This window comes from Barbus barbus (assembly GCF_936440315.1).
Source record: "Barbus barbus genome assembly, chromosome: 37".
Taxonomy (NCBI): domain Eukaryota; kingdom Metazoa; phylum Chordata; class Actinopteri; order Cypriniformes; family Cyprinidae; genus Barbus; species Barbus barbus.
In genome coordinates this window covers 11,529,183-11,555,758 of record NC_136715.1, presented here as the reverse complement: position 1 = coordinate 11,555,758, position 26,576 = coordinate 11,529,183, and the positions used below count along the sequence as shown (strand labels likewise).

Genomic DNA, 26,576 nt, shown 5'->3' with positions numbered 1-26,576 from the left:
TTGAGTTATTTTATTATAACACGTTATTTGCTTTCTGTGCCTTTCTGAATACAGACACCAACCCATCCCTGCACTTTACATCCCCTGCACAGCCTGGAACATAACATTTATTGCCATGATCTGCCATTTTCGCTGTTGTCCTCGCTTGTTTCTTCACAATACCTGCAGAACTTCTGATGATTCAGCTGGCGGCTAGCCTAGGACATGGGCGGGTATATGCAAATGTTGGGGGTGTTACTATTAGTGATCCCAACTGTTATGTCACAAATCGATGTTATGTTCTGAATCGCCTATTTTTCAGCAGTCTTTTTTATTCACAAGATTTACATAAGGAGGAAACAGTTTGCTCTTTTCTCCTTGTACAATCATGCAGACCATTGCCTATAACAACTATCTGGTCTAAGGATATCAGTGGTAACTTACAAACTTTGTTTTCTGTTCGGATTTGGGAGACAATCACATCATCCTCAAAGAGGGCAGATCATTGGATGATGCATTTGAAATTGCTGTATGGACTTTGTCTGTCCCCTTTGGGGCGCTTCTTTTTGCATGTATCGGCTTCCCCAAACTGCAGTTTTTGTATGTTATTAATTTATGGGGTTTTTTTCCTTTTCATTTGCCTTTAAATAAAATTTAAAAAAAAATTGTTCACCAAAAAAGGAGGAAAAAATTGTGTTTGAGGCTCACGGTATGTCATTTCCATGTACAGAACTGTTATTATTCAACTATACCAAGGTAAATACAATTTTCCATTCTATGGCACCTTTAAACTCAGGAAGGATACTCACACAGAAGGTTAGATTCAACAGTGGCGGTTTATTTATGGCAATAGAGGCTGAATGGAGAATGGCAGGCGAGTAAACAGTTCAGTTGATGAGTTCACGGGTAAATCGGGGTATGTAATTTGACTTCTTGCTCTTACTGGAGTTCGTGGAATAACTGGCAGCTGGATGGATGATAGCACACACCTCACCGGAGTGTATGACTGAGTTGGTCACTTGGAGACAAAGGAGGAGATGGACGCTGGAGTGGATCACAGGAGTGAAGTACGCGAGGAAAGTAAGGATATCAATCTTTCGCTGGAATAGCATGAAGGGTCCACTTCGTACATACGAGACCGGACACTAGAGTGGTGTGAGGTGTGTGCTTATGTAGCAGTCTTAATGAGGGTGCTCATGAGGTACAGGTGTGATCAATCAGAAATCAGGTGAGGGTGTGCACTGTGATTGGGAAGTGAGTGAGCCTGACCATCAGTTCTTTGCATTCTTGGAATTGAGAAACAGTCCCTGTAAGAGAGTGCTCCTAATCTCAGCTCGTTACCTGTATAAAAGACACCTGGGAGCCAGAAATCTTGATGATTGATTGGGGATCAAATACTTATTTCACTCATTAAAATGCAAATCAATTTATAACTTATTTGAAATGTGTTTTTCTGGATTTTTTGTTGTTATTCTGTCTCACTGTTCAAATAACCCTACCATTAAAATTATAGACTGATCATTTCTTTGTCGGTGGGCAAACATACAAAATCAGCAGGGGATCAAATAATTTTTCCCCCCACTGTATTTTACGCAATCATTCAGTATATAGTTTTTTTACCTTGTAAAGTATTGATGTAACATATATAACAATATGTATAAAAATACTGGGGGTTTTTTTAGCTTCATTCATGATGAAAAAAAATTATGCTAATGTTTTGTGGTTGGCAGAACTCAGAATCCTCTATTCGAAATGAAGTGCTTTTTGATCTGTAGCCAGTCTATTAGTCACATCTTGGCATAACGGGTTGTTTTGATGTGCGCATAACATTATTCTTTCAATTGTCATGAGACTGACACAATATTTCAATGATCTGTAAAATTCTGGCACCATGTCAGATAACTAAATTCCAGATCATGAACTGTAGCCTCGCAGGTACTGCATGATTTTCTGCACTACATACGCTATCTTTAATTGAAACATGCTTAACAGAGGAGAAAAAAAAATGTTCACTGACTCCTTTCCTCCTCATTCAGCAGGCCATCCAGAAGATATAGCACTTTACACGATAAGTCCGTACACCACAAGGTTTAATTAATATCTGGTTTGGGATTGATGGTAGACATTTGAGGACTTAAACATATACTGGAAGTCTGTGTCTTGTCTGGGCCACTGTCGTGTTTCTGGAGTATCAATCAGTGCGATGATCTGGATGTATCTGGGTGACTCATTAAGTCATGCTTATTACAGTTTAATATTTAACTAAATCTGTTAGGGCCATACAGAAGGCATACACTCAGCCTGATATCTCGGCACTTGCCTCTATAATTAAAACTAAAACCATAAAAAGTTTCACTGTTTGAATGAGAGAAAAAAAAAACACACACATATATATAACACACACATATATATAAACACAAAGTATTACAGCTAGTTGCAAAAGCATCATTGCTCATTTTCTTTTGATTTAACTTGATATACTAAAACAACTAAAACTGAAATAAAATATTAGGATCTATATAGAAATATTGAAGAAAAATAAGAAAAATGAGAGAAACACAACAAAATGACTAAAACTTAAAGAACTAAATATAATATTAAATTAAAAATATAAAAATAAAACTAATTTAATATTCTGTTAACTATAATCTATATAAAAAATTTTTTATTTATTATTTTATTATTTTATGGGGTTTTTTTCATGACAATTGACCACTCTCTCACACATCCTGGAAAAGTCAGAAAAATGTACTAAATAACATTGCCACCCATTTCTTTTCAGATTTGAGGTATCAATCATTTCTGTTGCACAAATTATGCAACTTTTAATAATTACGCTTAGGGGGTTGTTGAAAAAAAAACGTAGAATTTTAAATTTGAACAATAATAATAATAGTGATCCCTGGCGTAGTACGTATCATGTAATGTATAAAAAAGAAGTGTGAAAGATGCATTAACTGAATTTTCCTACGGTCTGCAGGTAATGGGCCTTGCTCTCAGCAGTGTTCTGTGGTTAGAGGATTGGCCCAATGTTCCTGTTTCCCAGGATTCTCTCTGATGGCTGACGGACACACTTGTGAAGGTAAAGTACTCTAAATTGGTCCAAAACTATACATGCACAATCTCATCTCAACGCAGCTGTCAGAAAACAAGTAAAAACTGTCATACCACACTAACCAATCCCTTATTGGACTGAATTACTCATGTATAGCAGTTATACCCAAAGGATTATGACAAGATATTTTTCATGACCCGAACATCACAGTCTTACCCGAAGGTCTGCTTCCTTCAGCTTCACTGATCCACGACTAATTACTCTCCTTCAGCCCTGACTACAATAATAAACCGTGACCTCAGCCCTGGGTTCGATAGCTCCACTCTCTCACAATACATCTTTCTGTCTGATCTGACACTTTTACTATATGTTTATTTACAGTACTCATAGTGTTGCAGATTATATATTTCAAGGTCTTTCCATTCCATATACTAAACTTGTCATGGAGGGTGCTAATAAAATTGCCATGCACAGCTGTTACTATAAAACGAATCAGAAACACAATATTTTGTTGGTGGAGAATTATTTATTTAATTTACAATATATATATATATATATATATATATATATGAAGAGTTTCTTTGCAAAAGAGATAACTCGGTAGCACTTTATTTTACAGTACGTGTACTTCCCTGGTACATACATGGTAAATATCTTGTACCTACAGGCAAATGAGTGGTAACACAAGGTACTTACCTGAGGTGTATGTACATGGTAACAAATAAGAAACACGGTTGTACTTACCAGTCGCACATGCATGGTTATTAGTCATACAGACAAGTGTGGGTAAGAACAGTCACAGGTAGTGCACATACATGATAACTAATTAGATACTGTACTTACTAATGTATATACATGGTAAATATGTAGTTCTTACGGACAAGTGGGTAAAAACAGACACGTCCTTACAGAATCTGTATATAGTAACTAATAAGACACATTACTGTACATACTAATGGTATGTACATGGTAAATGTGTAGCACCCACGGAAAAATGGGGTATTATGTGGTAACAAACAAGACACACACTGTACTTTGTATACATGTGGTAAATATGTAGTATTAGTATATGCTGAAATTAACATTAAGTAAGATTAATAAATGCTGTAGAAGTATTGTTCATTCTTAATTCATGTTAACTAATGTTATATTTATATATTATATATATATTTATGCATTTAGCAGACGCTTTTATCCAAACATTGCATTGCATTCAAGTTACAGTTTTTTTTTTTTATCAGCTCTTGCTTTCCCTGGGAATCGAACCCATGATCTTAGCGTTGCTAGTGCCATGCTCTACTGTTTGAGCTACAGGATGTTTGTAAAGATGTTAACTAATGAACCTTATTGTAAAGTGTTAGCGTGTTTTCTTTACCAAGAAAGTGGCAAGATGAAAACCACTATTTTCTGTTTCAAACTTTCTCATGGCATCTTTAGGTTATAATAACATAAAAAATTCAAATCCAGATTTATTATAAAAACTGATAATTTTTTCCCCAAAATGCAATAAATCCATGACACATTTTCTTTCTTCAAAATGCAATAAATCCATTGAATCAAGATAAAAGTAAGTTGATCCACATATGACAGCCTCTGAACTTATCAGAATCAGAATCAGAATGAGCTTTATTGGCCAAGTATGTTTACACATACAATAAATTTGTTTTAGTGACAAAAGCTCCACTGGACAACAGGACAGGACACAGACAATGAAAGAATAATATACAAATAGGCAATTGTAGCGCCATGCCTGCTGCTTCTGTGATCACTTCCTGTTTGGCAGCCATTTAAGCATGGCCAGGCCAAACAGACCTTGCAAAGTATTACCAGTTTCACTGCCTTACCGAGCATTTCCATTGTCTTATTTTGTTTGCTACATGTATGATTTATCGCCTGTTTCTCTGGATTTGTTTGTTTGCCGATTGGACTGAATACTGTGATTTCGACTTCTTTGCCTGTGACCACGACTCTGATTTTTGCCTCACGATTTGGATTGTTCCTCATTAAACTTCTGCAAATGGATTCTAACACAGCCTCAGCTTCACCCTCATTACAGCAATGTACAAAACAGCAAAAACACAATATATAGTATAGACAATTATGTGTGTACAGGTCTGATATGTGCAAATTTGAAATTAAAAAATATATATATATAAAATAAGTAAGTGGGGTGAATAAATAATGTATAATAGTTGTGTGTTCCGCGTTTATTGTCAAGTGTTCATGAGATGGATTGCCTGAGGGAAGAAACTGTTCCTGTGTCTGGTCGTTCTGGTGCTCAGAGCTCTGTAGTAACAGTTCCAGTCGGTAACAGTTCAAAGAGGGAGTGTGCTGGGTGTGAGGGGTCCAGAGTGATTTTACCAGCCCTTTTGCTCACTCTGGATAAGTACAGTTCTTAGAGAGTGGGGAGGGTTGTACCAATGATTCACTCAACAGACCGGACTACCCTCCGTAGTCTTTTGATGTCAGATTTGGTAGCTGAGCTGAACCAGACAGTTATTGACGTGCAGAGGATGGATTCAGTGATGGCAGAGTAGAACTGTTTCAGCAGCTCCTGTGGCAGGTTGAACTTCCTCAGCTGGCGAAGGAAGTACAACCTCTGCTGGGCCTTTTTGACAATAGTGCCAATGTGAATGTCCCACTTCAGGTACTTATATACAGGCACTGGACTAAAAATACATTCAATCAGTCATCGCTCCCAAAATGAATTCAGCAGGTCATCTGGTTAATTCTATAAATTAATTACAACAATAAAAGAAAATTGCATCATGAACAAGAGCACGAACAATAATTTCACATTAGACCACAGAAATTCCAAAATGACATTTCCCTTACATTCAACTTCCTAAAGTGCATTCATCTTTACCATGTTACATTCATTTATTTGACTAGTGCTATATGCAGTATTAACAAAAACATTAATGGCATTAATAAAAACACTTGCACTGATTGCTTGATCACTTGCACTTGTTTACTTGCGTTTATAATTGAATGCGATTCATCTGCGATTATGAATGCGATATTGCATAGCTTGTAAGCGATCGATTGCACGTGATGGAGATTTTCTACTAGAAATTTTCTCTGGAGATTTTCTCACAGAACCGGCTTTACTGACGAGATGCGCATGACAATCACATGCGATTTATCGTTCAGCCCTAATTTTTTTGTTTGTTTGTTGATCACAAAGTATAAAGTCGATGAGGAAAATTAGGATTCCGGGTGTATTCAAAGCGTTACTGTTTACCATTACTGTTTACAATGCATGGAATGGTGCGCTGTGATTGGTTGAGCGGATGTATCTCATTCTGCAGAGAAGGGAGACTGGCGTTTGTCGTGGTTTGGAAAGATGGCAGAATAACACGGCGGTTATCGCATTTTGCATACAATTAAAAACTGACTTTTCAATACCAACCAGATACAATATTGATTTTGGCGGAAACTCAATAAAAAAAAAAAAATGGTGTTTATCATTTTTTGAACCAAACTCTTCATGGTACAGTAAAAAACTGTTAATGTAACGTAATTAATTAATTAATGAAATATAGTAAAATACATAATTAAAAGCAATTTAGAAACATTGACCAAAAATAAGTCTTAATCAAAAACAATTGTGTTCCCTTTTCCAGTTTATCAAAGAAATGTTGTTTAGATATTTTTTTTTTACTGTAAAATGAGAAATATAGTGTTCATAATAAATGATAAATACATTTTGATTAATTACTTTTTATGGATTAATTACATTTTTCTGTAACCCCCCCCCCCCCCCCCTTCTATAAAATTGTGCCATTTTAAATTCCAGTGAGGATATCAAAATGTGACGTGTTAATAGCGTTAAAAGGGCTGTCAGTTGTGACCAATATTAGCTGTATATCATGTAGTCTGGCATAAAATACTGTTTATGTTGCACTGTCTGCTTGGCCTTTACCCAAGATCTCACTGGGACCATATTCTACAATCTGACAAGCAGCAGTCGTAAAGCACTGAAAAAAAGATTGCACAGTATACCAGCTTTTAACTTCTACAGCAAATCTAGAAGTAACAACTAATCATTTTCAGCTAATATTGAATTACTGGGACATTCGACAACGATTAATACTGTTTATTGGACTAAAACGTGAAGTGTCTAAAGGCACAACATGAATGTCAAATTTTACTTTATGTTCACCTTGATTCAGGAGACATTAACTGTAAATCAGGGCAATTTTTGCACATGAGAACAGTTTAAGGGATGATATAATCGAAATGGCTTCAGCTGAGAGAGCAGTTTTCACTGCTGAATTATCTCTGTATTTCAAGAGTTTATTTCTCTCTCTCTCTCTTTCCGTGTCTCTCCGTCAAAGCATTCCCATATGCTGAATGCGGGTGGGCAGAGACCTTGATTTCATTTTGGCAGTAACAAATTCAAGCTTGACTGGCTTAACTGGAGCCAAAGACTTAAGTCACACTCTACAGGAAACTGGATGGATTTTTTAATGAAATGTTTTAGTGTTAACTTTCATTCAATTTATGATCGACATTTACACTTCCAAATGCACGCTCAAAGTATGAGACTGCCTATGTATATCCTCCCCAGAGTTTCTCTAGCATCTGTTTCTCTTCATAAGCCAAATTCACGTGGTAAACATTAAGCGTTATAGAATCATAAAGCCAAACATGCATGTGATTTCCCCACAAAGAAAACCTACTTCAAACAACAATAAAATGGTTGATTAATTGAGAGCAAACCTCACTATTAGAAACAAAACCTCATCTTATCTCACACCTCATAAAATGCTAGTACGACTTTATGGTGGTGGAGGTTGCGTGTATGTATTACGTGTGTTTTTTTTTTACCAAACTGTTATGTGTATCATAGATGTGAATGAGTGCACGAGCAGCAGACACAATTGCTCTCGGGACGAGGTGTGTGTGCACCGGGAGGACTCCTACCAGTGTGTGCTGCTGAATGAGATGTGCGATGAAGGCTTTATTCACAACCAGAATAGAGATTGTGTGGGTAAGAGGTTTCAACTGGCACAGTGGGACTGTTTCAGCTCACTGTTGGGGCATGTTTGTCCAGCGCTTGCCCAGATAAACACTCACTAACACAAAAGGAGGAAATACAAAAGCTCATCGGCATGCTCTTACAACTAGCTCCCATACATATGGTTGCATTATGGGTATTATGTTTGCTCAGATTTCTCACCAAAAGCTGTGGGGCCCCACTGAATTTGTGTTGCCTTTCTCCAGACATAACCAAAACATAGCAGGCATTAGTGGTTAGCATACACAAATATCTCAATCTATTACAAAACAGTTTGATTCTTGAGGTGGTTAATGAGTGTCTTGGATCGGCCCCTAAACCAAATGGGGGGCAGCTAGACAGAGAAGTGTGGGTGACAGTTTTTTAATGGTGTTGTTAGTTTCAAAATTATTGATAATAATACTAATGAGAATGCATGTTAAACATAAGCTCCTAAAGGAACAGTGCTCCAAAAATGAAAGTGCTGTCACTGTTTGTTTCATTGTCATTGTTTACTGATAAATACTTCCTTCCTTTTATTTGTTCATTATTTATTTATATATTACTATTAGTGTTATAATTTAATATATAATCTACAGATTAATACTTGAATGCATTAATTTATTATTATATATTTTATATATAATGTAATTTTATTTATTTTTACTTCTCAGTACTCCCATAATAAAAAAAATGCAAATATGTGTCCATAATGTTATTTTAGTATTATTTATATCCTATTATAATATATTTTAACATTAGCTTTATCAACTACATTAGTATTTATTATAATTAGCTGTATTTCTTAAATTTTTAGTTGTCGTTTCAAATTGTTAATGATTTAGTAATATAATTTGACAAACTTTTTTTGTTGTTACTTCTATTTAGCTTTTATTTTTGTTCTTTTATTTTGTATAGCTTTTATCGCGGGGGCCCCATAGTAAAGTCAGTGCACAGGGCCCAGAATTCCCAGCGACGCCCCTGCAAAGAGGAAGTAATATTTGTAATGTACAGTATGTTATTTCAGCTTTATTTAAATTAACAAAAACAATGTTAATAGTTTTAGTTAAAAGAACAGCACTGATAAATAAAGACAGGAATTTAGACAAAAGGTGAACCCAAGCTTGCAACCATCTTGGGCGGTCTTTATCACCCTCTCATCTTAACCTCTATCGATCACGCCAGCACCACTGATGTAGAAATAATGTTGACAGACCATAATCCTGATAGCTTGCACTGCAGTCACATCCCTTTGCAATAGCACTAAGCTACTCTCCTTTGCCTCCAGTCTACAGAAATGTATTATTCATCCCATACATATCCTCTAATGCATTTCAGAGCACCGCATTTTGAAGGCAATTCACCATATTGTTATGATAAAGCAATTTTTTTTAAGAAGTGCCACTGCTTATGTATGTTGATGAGGCAGCTTGTTGACACTTCTGTGCTGGATCTGCAACAGAGTGCAAGAGGGTGTCAGAGATGCTTTCTGTGTGACTTTTGGAGCTAAATATCGTGCACATGAAATCAGGAACCTTTAAAAAAGACTCACAGAGATCTCACAGGGATCTCACTTGCCTGGCAACTAAAGTGTGGACCTTTTAAAGTGATTGTCAACTCAAAAATGAAAATTATGTCATCATTTACTTACATTCATATCATTCCAAACCTGTATGACCTTTTTTCCTGTATAAAATAAAATAGATAAAAAAAGAAAAACAACAGACATTTTTCAAAATCATGGTTTAACACTGCATTGTAATGTTGCTGTAACTTAAAAAAAATAAAATGTATAAATTACTACATAATTTACTGTTTAGACATGTAATAATGAACAAGAAGATACATTTACAGAAAATTATTTATTTGTAAAAATATGTGCAACCCAATAATCTACAGTGAAAACAGTAAATACATTCCCAGAAATCATTATGTAAATATATTTTATCAAAAACGTATTTTTATCTGGCAATGCAGCTGCCATTTACTGTAACCTGAACTGTGACTCATTAAAAATGCCTAGAAAATAAATGCAAAATTACACAGAGAACCTGTTTGAATATTGAGTTTGTCTTTAAGTTTGGGATATTCAGTTTTTTTTTGTGAATCATCTCTCCTTTTTTTACCTTCTCCTTATTTCTCTCAAAACAGCTCAGCAGACTTTTACATATTCACATATTTAACACATATTCAAGGCTATGTATTGTGATCTTTCAAGTTGTTTTAGACTATAACACAATTTGTGATATAAAATATTTTGAAATTACTTCAGTCTGAACCACTTGTAATATTTACATATTTAGTGATTGGTTTTGTCTTCCCATACATACATACACATACACACACACACACACACACACACACACACACACACACACACACACACACACACACACACACACACACACATATATATTGTAACTGCCTTTAAACTTCCCAGTGACTATTATTGTGTGGTTCACAATGTGTAGTAGTCAGTGTTATTACAACAACGAAGAGGCTCTGATTTACTCTACCCAAAACACTAGTTTTTGTTTCGTCCAGGAAATGTAAGTCCAAAAAAACCGTTCAAAATACTAATTCAGTGTTCTCTCTATGGTGTTACGAGCTGTTGTGTGGAACAGATAAGGTAGCATGTGCTCTTTTATTCTCTTCTGTCCTAATGTGGCCAGGAGAAAGCACAAACATTTCCAGCCAGTCCCCTCAAATTATTTACTCTGGCAATAACATGACAGATTGAATCCTCTTCTTGGCCCACAAATCAGCCATTGTCTAAGCTTCAAGTAATTATTTTCTCCTCTCTCTGGGCCGCGCTCGCTTTCCAATCTTGTTTAGACTTTTTTTCAACTTTGTCCAGAGTTATTGCCTTTTAATAAATCTGGCCAACCGAAGGTCTTGACAATTCGCCACAGAGCCAGAACTAAAGAATGTGAAGCAAAATGCCTTATATGTGCCACAACTAATGGAATTGCACAACGGGCTGTTTTTTTTCACACTGCTGTCTCACCTGCTTGCTTTTCCATCAGCGTCAGCTTCTTCATTCCAGGTTTTTGTGGATGTACTGTAACTCTCCATTGGTGTCCCTGGCTCTGTGTGAGGATGTTACATTTTGGAGCTCAGGAAAATAATGCTGTGCTTTTGCTTTGCAGATGTGAACGAGTGTGTGATGAACAAGCACCCCTGCCAGGCCAACGAGCGCTGCGTGAACACGGTAGGAGGGTTTATGTGCGAGAAGCAGATCTTATGTTCGAGCGGTTACCAGCTGAGGAATGGAGTGTGTGAAGGTGGGTACAATATCAACAAATGCTCACATGTACACACACGCAACATCATTTATTTTGTTTTCCTAATTTGCCCGGTAAATTTGGCCGGGCATTGTCGTGCACCAGGAGGAACCCAGGAGTCACTGCACCAGCGTAGGGTCTGACAATGGGTCCAAGGATTTCATTCCGATACCTAATGGCAGTTAGGTTGCCATTGTCTAGCCTGTAAAGGTCTGTGCGTCCCTCCGTGAAAATGCTTCCCCAGCCCATCACTGACCCACCACCAAACCGTTCATACTGAACGATATTACAGGCAGCATAATGTTCTCCACGGCTTCTCCAGACCCTTTCGCGTCAGTCACGTGCTCAGGTGACGGGCAGTGAGCACAGGGCCCACTAGAGGACATCGGGCCCTCAAACCACCCTCAAGAAGTCTGTTTCTGATTGTTTGGTCAGAGACATTCACTCCAGTGGCCTGCTGGAGGTCATTTTGTAGGGCTCTGGCAGTGCTCATCCTGTTCCTCCTTGCACAAAGGAGCAGATACCAGTCCTGCTAATGGGTTAAGGACCTTCTACGGTCCTGTCCAGCTCTCCTAGAGTAACTGCCTGTCACCTGGAATCTCCTCCATGGTCTTGAGACTGTACTGGGAGACACCGCAAACCTTCTAGCGATGGCACGTATTGATGTGCCATCCTGGAGGAGCTGGACTGCCTGTGCAACCTCTGTAGGGTCCACGTATTGCCTCATGCTACCAGTAGTGACACTGACCCTAGCCAAATGCAAAACTAGTGAAAAACAGTCAGAAAAGATGAGTAGGGAAAAAAATATCAGTGCCCTCCACCTGTAAAATCATTCCTGTTTTGGGGGTCATCTCATTGTTGCCCATCTAGTGCACCTGTTGTTCATTTCATTAACACCAAGGCAGCTGAAACTGATTAACAACCCCCTTTGCTACTTAACTGACCAGATCAATATCCCAGGAGTTTAATTGACTTTATGCTATTTTTACTTTATACTTTATAGTTTTTTGAGCAGTGTATGTTCAGCAATATATGTTATATGTGCAATATTGTGACTTTGGGGTGGGACTGTCAGTTTGTCACCAATGACAAACAGAGAAGTGGTCAGGAAAGCTGTATGAAAGCTGCAGACATTATATGTATGTTCAGTTAGTGGTGTAAAAATGACACACTTTGGCTTTAATTTCACTAAAAGTCAACAGAGCATTGTTTTATTAATTCAAATATGCTGAGAGTTACATCTATGTGAACTTTGCTTTTACATGAGATCAAATCAGGAGAAACATGGCAGCGGTCCAACTCTTCCCCAGCTATCGGAGCTATCCGGTGATGCATATGGACAAAATCAATAAAAAATGGTCTTCTGTCTTTGTCAGGGTCCTCTAGCCCACAACTACTTCAGAGGTCTCAGACCAGTGTCTTCATCATCTAAACACACCACCATTACCGGTGTAGAGAAGAACCAGAGACCATGTGTCAATCTGTGCAGTAAAATGCGAATTTTGCAGGCCTTCGCAGTTCAAAAGAGGCCACAGCTGACTGACTGAGGCTTTTGCTCTCGAGCATCTAAAGCATCCCGCACTCTGTTTTTATACAAAACAGATGTCTAGACACATCTAACCATTGCCTTTGAACAGGGAAAACTTTGCAAGAGTCTCTATTCTTGTCAGGACTTGGCCTGGTGCATGCTAATAAGTGTGGAGGGATTATATTATAATCATAATAAGTGATAGAATGGGAATAGTGGGTTTTAACTAAAAGGCCCTTTGAAAAGGCCACTCTAAACTTATAAAGGGCCCATTAATAGCGATAAGTGGGTTTCATGTTGCTTAGGTAATGGTGCTAAGAAATCATATTTTACCTGAGTTCTGAATATTGAGTATAATGCAAGGAAAAATGGTGTGATGTGTGATATCAAGAAACATATTTTTGTAGAATTGTCCTTGGGCTATATGCCAAAGCAACATACAATATGAGCAGTGCAGTCATATAAAAAAACCAATGAGCTGGTTCAGTGCATGATTCATGAACAAATGACTCATTCGAATCACTTGTTTTTAGTGAATCAGAAACATACAGCAGACAACCATTTTCTGATTTCTGAAACCATTGTACTTTCTGTACTTTTTAGTAAATCAAAAATATACAGTGTGACCAGTACAGTCGATTCATGCACAAAAGACTCAGTATAAGCCCGTTTTTTACAGTAAATCAAGAATATACAGCATGATCAGTGCATAATCAAATGACTCATTATGAGCGGATTCTTTTTTGTGAATCAAAAAATCTCCATAACCATGGTAATCTGACTCCCGAACAAATCACTCTTATGAGCTGGTTCTCTTTAGTGAATCAAAAACATACAGCGTGACTAGTGCAGTCCAATTCACAAACAAATGAAATACAAAATCATTTAATTTTTACTTTTAATAGCATGCAATTGTGGATGTTTGGTCCTGTGAGATCATCTGCCTTGAAACGTGAGCATGCTTTAGCATGCCTGTAATTGAGCCACAGTGCCATCTACTGTGAAGTTCTAACTTGTAATTGAGTACTGTTGTGATCTCTGTCCAACCCCATCTTCTCCATCAGATGTCTCAGATGAGCTTTGTCTATTCATTATGCTGCTACGTTTGCCAAATCTGGTGAGATTTACAGATTTTCCTGATGGTTTTAATAGAGGAAACTTGATTTGTTTGGACCTTATAACAGCATCAGTCTCAAAAGCTAAACAAATCTATCAGAACAGGAACCTGACTGGGTGGCGTCTTGCTGTCCGGTGCACTGGCCTGTTTTGACATCTTGTGCACTCTTTCTCTTCTAGACATTGATGAGTGTGTTATGCGAACCCATAACTGTGGGATGGGCTTCGAGTGCCAGAATACTGATGGCTCGTTCACATGTAACCTGAAGCAACGCTGCCTCACAGGCTTCACTCAGGACTCACATGGCAACTGCATTGGTAAGACAGAGAAGAGCCAGCTTCAGAGTCACTCAGTGCCCCCTAGTGAACAGATGCATGAAGAATACCAAATCAGCAAAGACTTTTATGAACATTTTTACAAGAAAGTTGCTTTTTTGTTTCATTTTCCAGACTTTTACAGACTTTCATGCTGTCTCTTGCTTTATTTTAGACATCGATGAATGCAGCAGTGTGAGTGAACCATGTACGACCGGCTTTAACTGCATAAATACTGTGGGCTCTTACACCTGTCAGCGCAAAATGATCATGTGCAGTCGGGGTTACCATTCCAGTGCTGATGGAGCAAGATGTATTGGTGAGAATGCACATAAATATACACATTTAACCTTCCTAAACTTAACCCTTTCAGACATCTTTTTATTTTTTAATTAACCATTATTATATAAGTTCAAAGGTTTGGGGTCAGTAAGATTTTTTAAAGAAACTAATACAGTTATTCAGCAAGAATTCATTAAATACTTTTTAATCTTACAAGAGATTTATTTATTTATTTTCAAATAAATGCTGTTATTTTGAACATTCTATTCATTAAAGAATCCTGAATCCATGTATCACAGTTTCCACAAAAATATAAGCTGCACAACTGTTTTCAACATTGATAATAAGACATGTTTATTGACCACCAAATTAGCATATTAGAATGATTTCTGAAGGATCATGTGACACTGAAGACTGAAGTAATGATGCTGAAAATTCAGCTTTGCCTTCGCATAAATTACACTTTAAAATGTATTAAAGAGACAAATTGGATTTTAAATTTTTTATAATTAATTAAAATAAAAGAAATTGTAATTATATTTCAAATTATTGCTATTTTAAATGGTGAGCATGAGAAACTTTCAAAAATCTTACTGACCCCAAATGTTTGAATAGTAGTGTACAGTATTATATAAAATATTATTTCTAGATATATATGTTATACGTGTTATGTATAGAACTTTATATTTTACTGTATTTGAATGGTTCCCACAAACTTTTTACCTAACATTTCTTCTGAAATTTGGCTTGATAAAAGTTCTACTTGTTCAAACTAAATATCTTGGAAATACTGTGGCAATACCATGGTAAATGATGGTAATAACATGCTCAAAAAATACCAAGCTGCTGTGATACATGTCCAAAAAGCTGTTTGAACCATGTACAAACAATTATGAATTGTGAAAAACCACACTAGTAGCATGGTATGGTTTGTTACCATTTCTGTTAGCATATGCTAATAGAGTCTGAAAGAACTATTAAGACTGTTGAATATGTACTACAGATGTAGATGAATGTCAGATGGGCACCCACCGCTGTGGAGAGGGCCAAATCTGTCACAACCTGCCCGGCAGCTACCGCTGTGACTGCCAAACCGGCTACCAGTACGACACCATTCGCCAGCTCTGTGTGGGTGTGTATCAACAGACACATCGACAGACACACAACAAATACACAGCCAAAACACACATCTTTATTCAGAATAGCAAATTCAGAAAACACAAAACGTCACTTCAAAAATGACCTTACAAAATACTATGTAATACAGGAGGACATTTTTCACCATTAGCATTAGCATCTGTGACGCAGGAAAACTGACTTCTGACCTCAAACATGTTCAAGTTTCAGATTTTTTTTAAAAAGTATCTTAAACCACAGTAGCAAAATAAAGCACTTGAAGGAATTTGAAAAAAGTTTGCATACCGTGGCTGAATTACCCAAAGGACTCTGTGGTTAGCCAGACTAACAGCATGCATATAGATGAAGTTGACAGCAGCTCATGCTCAATAGAGCATGCAGATTATCCTAATCTCTTATCTCTTCTGCTCCTATAGCAGAGTGAAAGAAGACAGCAAGGCAGGGGGAAAGAGAAAGAGATGCTCCCCAGACTACAGTATGTTTGTAAACTAATGCAGTTCTCTGCATCTTTTCTGCTGGCAGATGTAAATGAGTGTTGGCGGTACCCGGGCCGCCTGTGCGCCCAGACCTGTGATAACACGCCAGGCTCCTACCAGTGCTCCTGTACCACTGGCTTCTCCCTGGCCTTTGATGGCAAGAACTGTGAAGGTACATCCATTTGCACTAGCAGAATTGAACATAGATCAGTTCTGCCTGCGAAGAATGTGTTGTGCTCTGACAGTATGAATGTTCTTCCTTTTCAATTAAAGTGAGACACGAATAGAGTGAAAAACAAAAATAGACGAGTGAACTGTCAGCTGAAGTGTTTTCTAGGGGACTGAAGCACACTTTTTTTTAATTTTTTTTTACTAATTCCAACATGGCCAGATCCATTCATTTAGTCAGTGTTTGTTTCAAGGACTTGGTGGCTGACATAGCCTGAGGAACTTTTCATGAGGTGACTTTTAGTTTGGTTTCAGAGGGACAACAATATGTGCCATTTTGCAGAATTAGTACTTTAATATGATAACTTAATAATAATAAAAAAAATCCCATAAACATGACAACCAAATTGAAAAATGAAAACCAAACTGAATATGAAAACCTGATGCTCATGTTCTCCGGCATGATCTGAGAATGATCCAAAAAGGTCTTGTTCTTCAGTGGAGGAAGAACATCTGACCATTAGTTTACATACGTAGTGTGTCAAAAGTAATTTGATTAGTGACCTAGAAATAGTGCAGCGTTATGAATATTTCCTTTTTTATTATTTTTTATTTGATCTATTATTAATATTTAATTAAATTTATTTTTCTGTATATCTGCCTCACTCCTTTTCCCAGATTTTGAATCCCAAATTTACCCTACTGTATATGTGCACTGATATGACACACCACCAATGTGCACAACACTGTAATGATTTATGCAAATATGTACAAACAAACAGTTTTTAATCCAAAAACTTGATGTTTACTGTGTTCTCTCATAGATGCTAATGAATGTGACAACAATCCCTGCAGTCAGGAGTGTGCAAACATTTATGGCTCTTACCAGTGTTATTGCCGAATGGGCTACTACCTGAAAGAGGACGGGCACACGTGTGAAGGTGAAGTGTTCTCAATGTCCTCAAGACGGGAAATAGATTAAAATTAGTTTCCATCATTCCATTCGTAGTCATTGAGCATTAAAACACAAGGACACATTTACATTATACAGTGCGTTGATTAAAGAGATGATGGGGATCCTCTGATGGAGATATGAGATCGATAATGTCTTGAATATTTTAATAAGGATGGATTTTTTTTTCCAGCACAGTGTGGCAGTTAGTGTGATGTTGCCACATTTTCTTAAACACTTATCTTTCTGGTTAATGGACAAATCCATCTCACAGTGGTTGATAGTTTTCTCAGTGATAAAGATTAAATGCTCTTATTTGTTCTCTAGATATCGACGAGTGCTCACAAAGCATTGGAAACCTCTGTGCATTCCAGTGTGTGAATGTCCCAGGTAGCTACAAATGTGCCTGTCCTCCACATGGTTACTCTATGTCACCTAATGGACGCACCTGTCAAGGTAACACAAAAGTGATATATTACTTTTCATATTACATATAAATCTTTCCTCCATCTTCTGTGTATAGCATGAGACTAAATATTTAGTATTTAGTTCTGGATAGTCCTCCCCAAAATGAAAATCCTGTCATCATTTACTTACCCTCATATTGTTTCAAACATTAATGCATTTCTTTGTTCTGATGAATACAAAAGAAGATACTTTGAAGAAACAGTTTTGGTTCCATTGATTTCCATTGTATTTTTTTTATGTTATGATGTTGTTATTTTGTGTTTTATGATGTTATATGTTGTCTTATGTTACAGTATATTATCTTATTGTTTGGTTTTTGGTTTTATGTTATTATTATTGTCATTTTACATTCTTAGCAGTGACCTAAGTATGTAAACATGTATTTTATAGCAGTGTTGCAGGCAGTAGGAAAAATACAATACAAAATGTTAATTAACCATATAATCATGCATAGTTATTATACTATAATTGCTGGGGACAAGGGAATGTAGCTGAGGCGAGGATCTATATGTTAGCAATAAGACAAGACCAGACTTAGAACTGAAGAAATAAAGTACTAAAAATTAGGAAATGAGGAGCTAAACAAATTCCAAGAACAGGATGAACATGACTATAATATAATATAATATAGTTAGAGCTAGGGTAGTAACTGATAACATATAATCTGGATTACGTAATCAGATTCCAAAAATTAACTTCTTGTAATTAGATAAAATTACATTTTAAAATACTCATAATCAGACTACAGTTACTTTTTTTATGGATAACATGATAACATATTATTTACACAAAAGCAAAACATTTTCAATAATCAACTACAGATGAACAAATACATTTTTATTTGAATTATCACTCAGTAGGTTATTTTACCATGTATTACATTGGAAGGCATTTGTCTTTCAAACACATATAATTTTATAAACTCACAAATATTTGTATTGTAATTTGGAATCAGTAACAGATTACAATTTGTAAATAATCGACCCATCTGAATATAATGTAATATAATATAATATAATATTTTCCCCAGTTGATGTCCCTGGTCTGTATTCTCTAAAAGTAGATTGGTCATTCTGCTAAATATCTCCTTTGTGTTTTGCACAAGAAAGAAATGCATACATGTTTGGAAGACACAATGATGAAGATAACAGAATTTAGCCAGGAAACAAAGATGCTGTGGCGCCAAACCCCCTCACAAAAGAAGAAAGCCGTTGTGTTTACAAATGTGACGACGAACGCTTATCAGGGTCAACTAAACGCTGGATTTTCAAAAGTATGTGAAATATTTAAAGTTTGCGGCATATAATCTTTAAAATACATCCGAGAGTTTGATATACCGGTCTGTTATTGTGGCGACATTTACACGCCCCGAAACGTGACGCTAAACGAAACGAAGTATGATTGGTTGTTTGACATGTCGGTCAAACGGCCTCATGGGTGGGCCTTGGCCAATGAAAGTGGACATATATTCCAGACCTTCAGCCGTCAGTCTGAAGGTCAGGCTACGCGAGACTATATTCTATCCAACACCTCTCTAAAGCCAAATGCTACAAACTCAATTCGGAGCCTTAATTTCTCTAATTGACATATTGTGTTGCAAAGAGCTATCCTCAGGTTCAACACAGTGCTGCTCAGTGTCCTCCATCACTCTCTGAAAGATCACGAAATTGACGAAACTCCCTCAGGCTCTCAAGATAGGAATGTCGATGAGAGGTGAAGAAGAGCCTACATGCTCCCGAAGGTTAGCGCTAGCCTGCACCAAACGAATTAGTCTGCGAATTGGAGCCAGCAAGCTGTAACGAGGACTTTGCTTTTGTAAAATGAGATGCATAATTAATTATTCCTGGAGGGGCCAAAATTGACTCCTACCAGAATGAAGCCTGGCAGTTAGTAACCGCAGACATCAGTCGCCCCTGACAACCCTGCAAGCATTGACTGGGACCGGGTAAAATTTAACATGCGCTGCCATTTAGATATTTATGTAATAAAGCCTCACAAAAGTCTAATAGTTTACTTTTGATTCACTATTGAATTTCCATTTACTCTTTTTTTATGTAAGAAGTGAGAACTAAAATGAATACTTAGGAAAGGAATAATGAAATGAAAGTTTTAAGCAGTCTCAGACATCTCAGTTTTGGATCGAATGGTTATATAACCGTCTATTTAGCTGTTGTCTTCCCTTTGTTCTCAGATATTGATGAATGTGCCATTGGATCGCACAATTGCTCTGCTTCCCAGACCTGCTTCAACATCCAAGGAGGCTTCCGTTGCTTGTCATTTGCATGTCCAGACAACTACAGGAGAGTGTCGGACACGTAAGTATGGCCTGCTGATTTTCTTCCCAATCATCATGAAGAACACATGTGGGCTCCAACAGTGAACCTGCTAACGTTGCTGGACCCTGTCCAACCTTACCACCCTAATCAGAAGTTTCATAACACTTAAAGAGAAAGTTCACCCCAAAAAATTTTAATTCTGTTATCATTTAAGACCCTTTCCAAGAACAACTAGATGAGTAAAATTCACCAAAAAACCACATTGGTTTGTGGTGTTGATTATTTCTTTAGATGTTAAAAAGAGCCTAAATTAAATCTACAGTGATCGTATCTCTTCATAATACTTGGATTGAACCATTCGATTTATATGGATTTTTTACAGACACCTTTATTACCTTTCTGGAGTTTTTGGTTACCTTTTTGGTTTTGGTTACCCTGACTTCCAGTGGGAGGAGAGAAACCTCTCAGATTTCATTAAAAATATCTGATTAACCAAAGTCTGGAACAACATAAGAATGAGTTACTGATAACAGAATTTTTATGTTTGGATGAACTGCCCCTTAATGCAGGAAATAAATTATCTTTCAGATTTTATCAAGAATTAAACTTTTATTGCAAAATTGTGAAACTGGAAACCATACAGATGCACATGCACACCTTCTGTACTGGCTCTGTACATCTGCACTGAGCATTAGAGCATACATACATTCACTATAGCAGTGATCCTCAAATCTGTCTCACGATATCCACTTTCCTGCAGAGTTTAGCTCCAACCCTGATCAAACTCACCTACCTGTGATTTTCTAATGATCCTGAAGACATTGATTAGCATACTTAGGTGGGTTTGATTAGGGTTAGAGCAAAACTCTGCAGGAAAGTGGATATCGCAAGCCAGATTTGAGTATGCCTGCACTATAGCATCCGTGTGCCATCTGTATTGACGCTGGCTCCTTACAGTTTCTGCTAAGAAAAGAGAATGGAGGCAGATTGCTTTGATTAGGCAGTAGTTCAAACACACACGTCTGGCCAGTGTCAGCATGGACTCTGATTGGTGGGAACTCCCACTGCTCACCATCAGCCCTCCTGAGAGTCGCAGCTATATCAGAGATTTAACAGCACCTAGCAGTCAGCAGGTCCAAAAACACCTACGTTGACCATGATGTGGTCGTTTTAGGAGACAATATCACTGTATTACTCCAATGCTGAAGTTGTATATATCAAATTAGGTTGTTTTTTTCAGTGCTGAAATTAATACTTTGCTCAAAAATGAAAATTCTGCCATATTTACTTACCCTGTCATTCCAGTAACTTTATTTCTTCTGTTTTATGATATTGATGTTTTCTTATGCTGTTGATGTTTAATATTGTGTTATTATTGTTTTATACTCTATTTTTTGTTTTGCTTTGTAGCAGTTACCAAAATGTGTTTTACTGACTTTTTCTGTGGAACAGAGAAGCTATTTTGAAGAATGTTTCATTTTGTTTATTTTTTTTTTTAATACAATGAATATACAGTCAATGAAGTTTACAAATTAAGGTCAGTGCTACATTGGACCCCACTGACTTTGATTTTATGGAAAGGACATCAGTGAGACATTTTTCAAATCATCTTTTATGTTTCACAGCAGAAAGTAAGTCAAACCATTTTGGATTGAACTAGCTCTTTAAGAGTGTCTGTTAATGTCCTAAGATCCATTTTAGATGTTTGACTTTAAAAGTATTCGTTCACTTCCAGAATAAAAATTTCCTGATAATATACTCACCCCCCTTGACCTCATGCATTACGTAGTCACGTTGGAAAGGTCAAACGCCCTTTACAAAAAAAGGTAAAACACCGATATCGGACGATTAAGAAGTTGGAGGCAAAAGTGAGATGGAGTTTTACGCCCCACCCTAATTTTTTGAACCGGAGTACTGAGACGAAGAACTAACCGCCTGTGACCTTTACAGCATGATTACTTAATGTGCTTAACATTACAGACGCGCATCGCAGAGCTAGTGCAAGATGAGCATTTGTGGTGAAAAAGTATATAAATTAGTAGTTTTCTTAGAAAATTACAGATTGTTTTGCTAGATAAGTCCCTTATTCCTTGGCTGGGATCATGTAGAGGCCTTTGAAGCTGCATTAAACCTGCATTCAACCCATTCAACCCATTGAAGTCCACTATATGGAGAAAAATCCTTATGTTTTCCTCAAAAATTTTCATTTCTTTTCGACTAATGAAAGAAAGACATGAACATCTTGGATGACATGGGGGTGAATTAATCAACAGGGAATTTTTATTCTGGAAGTGAACTAATCCTTTGCAGAACAAACTCTTAGGCTGATGATACACAGGGCAACTTTGAGCAATGTTGCCTGGCAGCTTTGGAAAATGTTACCGTCAACGCAAGGACGGACTTACCCATTAGGTAAAGGTAGGCGACTGCCTTGGGCCCCCAAAAGCCAAGGGCCCCCTAAAATACTTTATATGAGATGCGCATTAAGCGCGGACACGCGAACGGTTGCTGTTCATGGTGTTTATTACCACGGCAACCGTCTGCATGTCCAAGTTGAATGTGCTTCTTGTGTATCCTGCTTGTAGAAAATGAAAATATTATGCATCTGAAGCTGACTGTCGCACGAGCGCGAGGTCTCTCTTTCCCAGCGCGCGCACACACCTCTCTCTGCATCTGCTCTGTTCAGCAAGCGACTGAAAGGAGCTGCGCTTTCAGTTAAAACAGATATGTTGCTTCTCTAATTTTACATGCAAGTATAGCCGAAATCACAGCACAGCTATTGTCTTTATCTTATGTAGCCTATTTGATTTTATCAGACGACGGCACGATTATAAATCAGGAGTTTTGTGCAGATTAACATCTTGGAAAGGAGAGCTGGTTATGTAGTCTTAATTTGTTGCGCTTCAGTCAATATTTCATATTCATTCCGTTGTCTGACAACAGAAATAGTAAAATATACCAATGAAAACAGTTTTATTGCAAATTTCGCTACATCAAAATACAGTATGTGGCACAGAGAGGCAAACAAATATAATAAAAAATAAATGTACATATTGTATGTTCAGAAGAAGTGAGCTGAAAACTTGAAAAGTATTAATTTAAGGTACATTTAGAACAGATAAAAATGTGCAATTAAGTTGCAATTAATCACGAGTTAACTCATGACAATCATGTGATTAATCACGATTAAATATTTTAATTAATTGACAGCCCTAAGTTAAAATGACTAAAATTACATGCAGGCTTACGCTGGTAACTCATCAGTGGACTTTCCTTGTCAATATAGGCTATATTTTTTCACACTTTTCTCATTCTGGCTAATTCAAGTTTTTATATAAATGAACCTCTGAAGGGAACCGATTGGCTTCTGAAAAGTTTGTTTTCAGCCATTACCGTGGAAACTGCTATATTTCTGATGTTCCAAAAGCACCTCCTACTGGCAGAGAATGAATGTGTATTTTCAATAATCCAGTCTGCAGCTTTTGTTCAGACCAATGTGAAAATCCACCCACATAAACCTGTTTTAAATAATATAATAATTTATACTTCTGACTCATCCCTTTTCTTTAAAAAAATGGTTTAAATGTTCAATTGTGAGGTTTGGCATCTTGCAATTTATTTAGTTCTTTGTTAAAGCTTGTCTCAACGGTAAATCAATTGCTATTTCTTGGTCTACAACATGAAAGAATAAAAGTGTCTGCTGAATGAATAAATGTAAGTGTAAATGAAAGAATTATAACATGTACATGAAAAATGTAGAAACATTGGACACAACTATGGGGCACCATTGTGCAGCAGCAAGCATCACGACAAAAAAGGAACCTCAAGGTTGATCTAGGTAAATGTGTAGGGCCCCATTCCTATATTTGCCTGGGGCCCCCAATTCACTAAATCTGCCCCTGCGTCAATGGGCAACCAGGTGAGACACAGTGTCCACGACCAACCTAAAATATCCAGATAGAAATATGTTTCCCATTCTCAGTGGGAAAATGCCCAAGCAACATTGCTCAAAAAAAGATGACCAGCAAAACTGCTCAAAAAGTTGCTGTGTATCATCAGCCTTACACACTCTGTTGACCAAAACTCTGACCTCTCCCATGCTTTTAGACGCTGCGAGCGAGTAAGTTGCCCCAACTTCCAGCAATGCCAGACCATGCCATTACGGATCACGTACTACCAGCTGAGCTTCCAGACCAACATTGTCATCCCAGCTCAGATCTTCCGCATCGGACCCTCGCCCGCCTACTCGGGCGACAACATCATCATCAGCATCCCACGTGGAAACGAGGAAGGCTACTTCAGCACACGGAAGCTCAACAGCTTCACAGGTGCCGTGTACCTGCACCGGCAGATGCGGGAACCACGGGACTTCCTCGTCGATGTGGAGATGAAGCTGCTGCGTCAAGGAACTTTCACAACTTTCCTGGCCCGCATCTATGTGTTCATCACAGCAAACTCCATGTGATATTACTCTCGTCTAACGACGCCTTTGATTCCGCATGGTGCTAAACTCTTCAAGCTTTTGCCTTGAAGTTGTTTGTCATCTGGCAGATCTTTAGGCTTCTGTTTGCCTAACGGATGTTGCTCAGAGAGACTTTGATGGGACTCTCCCACTGGGATCCAACCGCTTGTTTTTAGTAAAATGAGAACAAACAAGATGGAGTACAGAGACTGACAGAAACATTTGGCTTTTAAAAGTCCTAGTTTTTTTTTCTTCAAAGTATTGAAAGTACTCTACACCAGATGCTATTTATACTGTACCAATTTATCTTGATTGCCTGAAACTGCTTTTTATAGCACTTCATTACTTTTCTAACAACACTGTTTCTCCTCGGGAGTTGGCATAGTAGAGCTGAGGTAGAGTTACACATTTGTAATGCTGTCACAATTCCTCCATAGGCCAAACGTCTAATCGTTTCACAGCTCATTCGAAACAACTAATAACTGTATTTGAAAACGTATCCATGATAATTCACACTAGTACCTCAGACCACACCAGCCTTCGAAAGAGAACAGTGTGCGATCATGTCTGTAATCATTGTTTCAAATGTGTTCCCTTTGTAGCTCTTGGTGCTAATATACCATTTTGGAAATGATACATGAAGAGTATGTGAGCTCCAAAGCAGCACTTAAGAACGTTTCTTTGTTATACGTCTTTGTATGTCTATACTTGGTAATACTGGTCCTATTTTGATGTATTACTGTCTTGAAAATCCATCTCAGGGTAAAAGCATAAAAAATATCTCGATATACTCTCACGCACAGCATATCAGAAATCCTAGATCCTACTCATTACTGGGAAACATATTGGGTATCAACATAAAAGCCTTTCATACTCATTTAATTCATGGAAGAACCAAACGCATCAGTATAATAATGCAGTACTTATTATCTGCCTTACTGGATTCAATTCTTCAATAAAGCAACATTAATCCTTTTATTAGTATCTTAGTGATTACTTGAGATGCCTGTCACTTCATTTGTTTGTTCTGTTTATTTTATTAAAAGTAAAAGATCACCTCCTAGTGGTGAGAAGAGGAACTGTTGCTTGTGTCCTGAGGCTCACTTTGCTTTCAGCATGTTGCATTAGCTATAAACAGCCATCACATTTTATAATACAATTTCACTTGTAATGAAGCATTTATTGTACTATCAAATGCATTTAAAGTCAACATGGAATCAAAAATGAATCTCAGTGCATGTTATTAAAAAAAAAAAAAAAAAAAAATGCTTGAAATCCTTTTAATGAAAAAGCAGTAACTTGCTCTTCCTCTGAAAGGACTTTTCTTTGTGAGCTTTTGGGAATGTTAGTAAATAACCTATGGAAGCTCTGTTTCTTCCACAGGATTAAAAAAGGGATAAAAATGTTAATTCTGTATATCTCACAATGTTGACTTTTTATCTCACAATTGCAAATTTATATTTCACACTTCTAAGAATTGAGATACAAACTCAACTCAAAATAATTGTGAGATAAAAACAGTCGCAATTACCCTTATTGTTTTTAGTTTTTATTTTATAGATAAAACAAACAAAATTGTGAGATGTAAACTTGGAATTCTGAGAAAAAAAGTGACAAACATGCAATTTTTATATCTCGCAAGCTGAGAAAAAGAATATATTGCTGAGAAAAGAGTCAGGTGGAAAAAGAAACTGGAATAAAATAGCCAATTGTTTTAGCAAATTCTCATTCAGTTTGATTCCATTCTGGTAAAAGCCACTTTGCACAATCTAATTAAATATCAATGGATAAAAACTGTCAACCCCATATTTTCTCAATAAATGTCCTGTTTCTCTCATAAATACATTATAGTACACATGTAAAATGAGTTGCAAACAGCATTTCACATTCAGGAAATGGCCTAAAGACCAAAAACAACTTTGGCTTGTGTGTTGGTATTTATATAGGTGGGCTGCTTTCAGCTTTTGGAACAGCCTGGAGAGTCGAGGTGCTTTGCTCTTTACCCCTCTCGTCGTGCTTTCCATCGCAATTCTCATCAGACCTCAGCGCTATCATTTTCTGTCGCACCCTGGAGGC

The 26,576-nt window shown here is 37.2% G+C and overlaps 1 protein-coding gene across 5 annotated transcripts in view; it reads left to right on the top strand.

Moving 5' to 3' along the window:
- The window catches only part of LOC306857142 (fibulin-2-like), a 59,103-nt gene extending 33,526 nt beyond the window's left edge, over positions 1-25,577 (top strand). Inside the window, exons 8-19 of one of the 5 annotated variants that reach the window (XM_079396876.1) lie at positions 2,960-3,061; positions 7,890-8,030; positions 11,186-11,320; positions 14,145-14,282; positions 14,455-14,598; positions 15,565-15,693; positions 16,221-16,346; positions 17,167-17,283; positions 17,622-17,750; positions 18,872-19,035; positions 19,954-20,077; positions 24,146-25,477. In XM_079396876.1, coding sequence (XP_079253002.1) covers positions 2,960-3,061; positions 7,890-8,030; positions 11,186-11,320; positions 14,145-14,282; positions 14,455-14,598; positions 15,565-15,693; positions 16,221-16,346; positions 17,167-17,283; positions 17,622-17,750; positions 18,872-19,035; positions 19,954-20,077; positions 24,146-24,162 — 1,466 coding nt within the window. In that variant the 3' untranslated portion in view covers positions 24,163-25,477. Of the gene's footprint in view, positions 1-2,959; positions 3,062-7,889; positions 8,031-11,185; positions 11,321-14,144; positions 14,283-14,454; positions 14,599-15,564; positions 15,694-16,220; positions 16,347-17,166; positions 17,284-17,621; positions 17,751-18,871; positions 19,036-19,953; positions 20,249-24,145 lie in introns of those variants that run through there. The other 4 variants (XM_079396877.1, XM_079396873.1, XM_079396874.1 and 1 more) reach the window with 4 other exon arrangements.
- Positions 25,578-26,576: the final 999 nt, after the last annotated feature.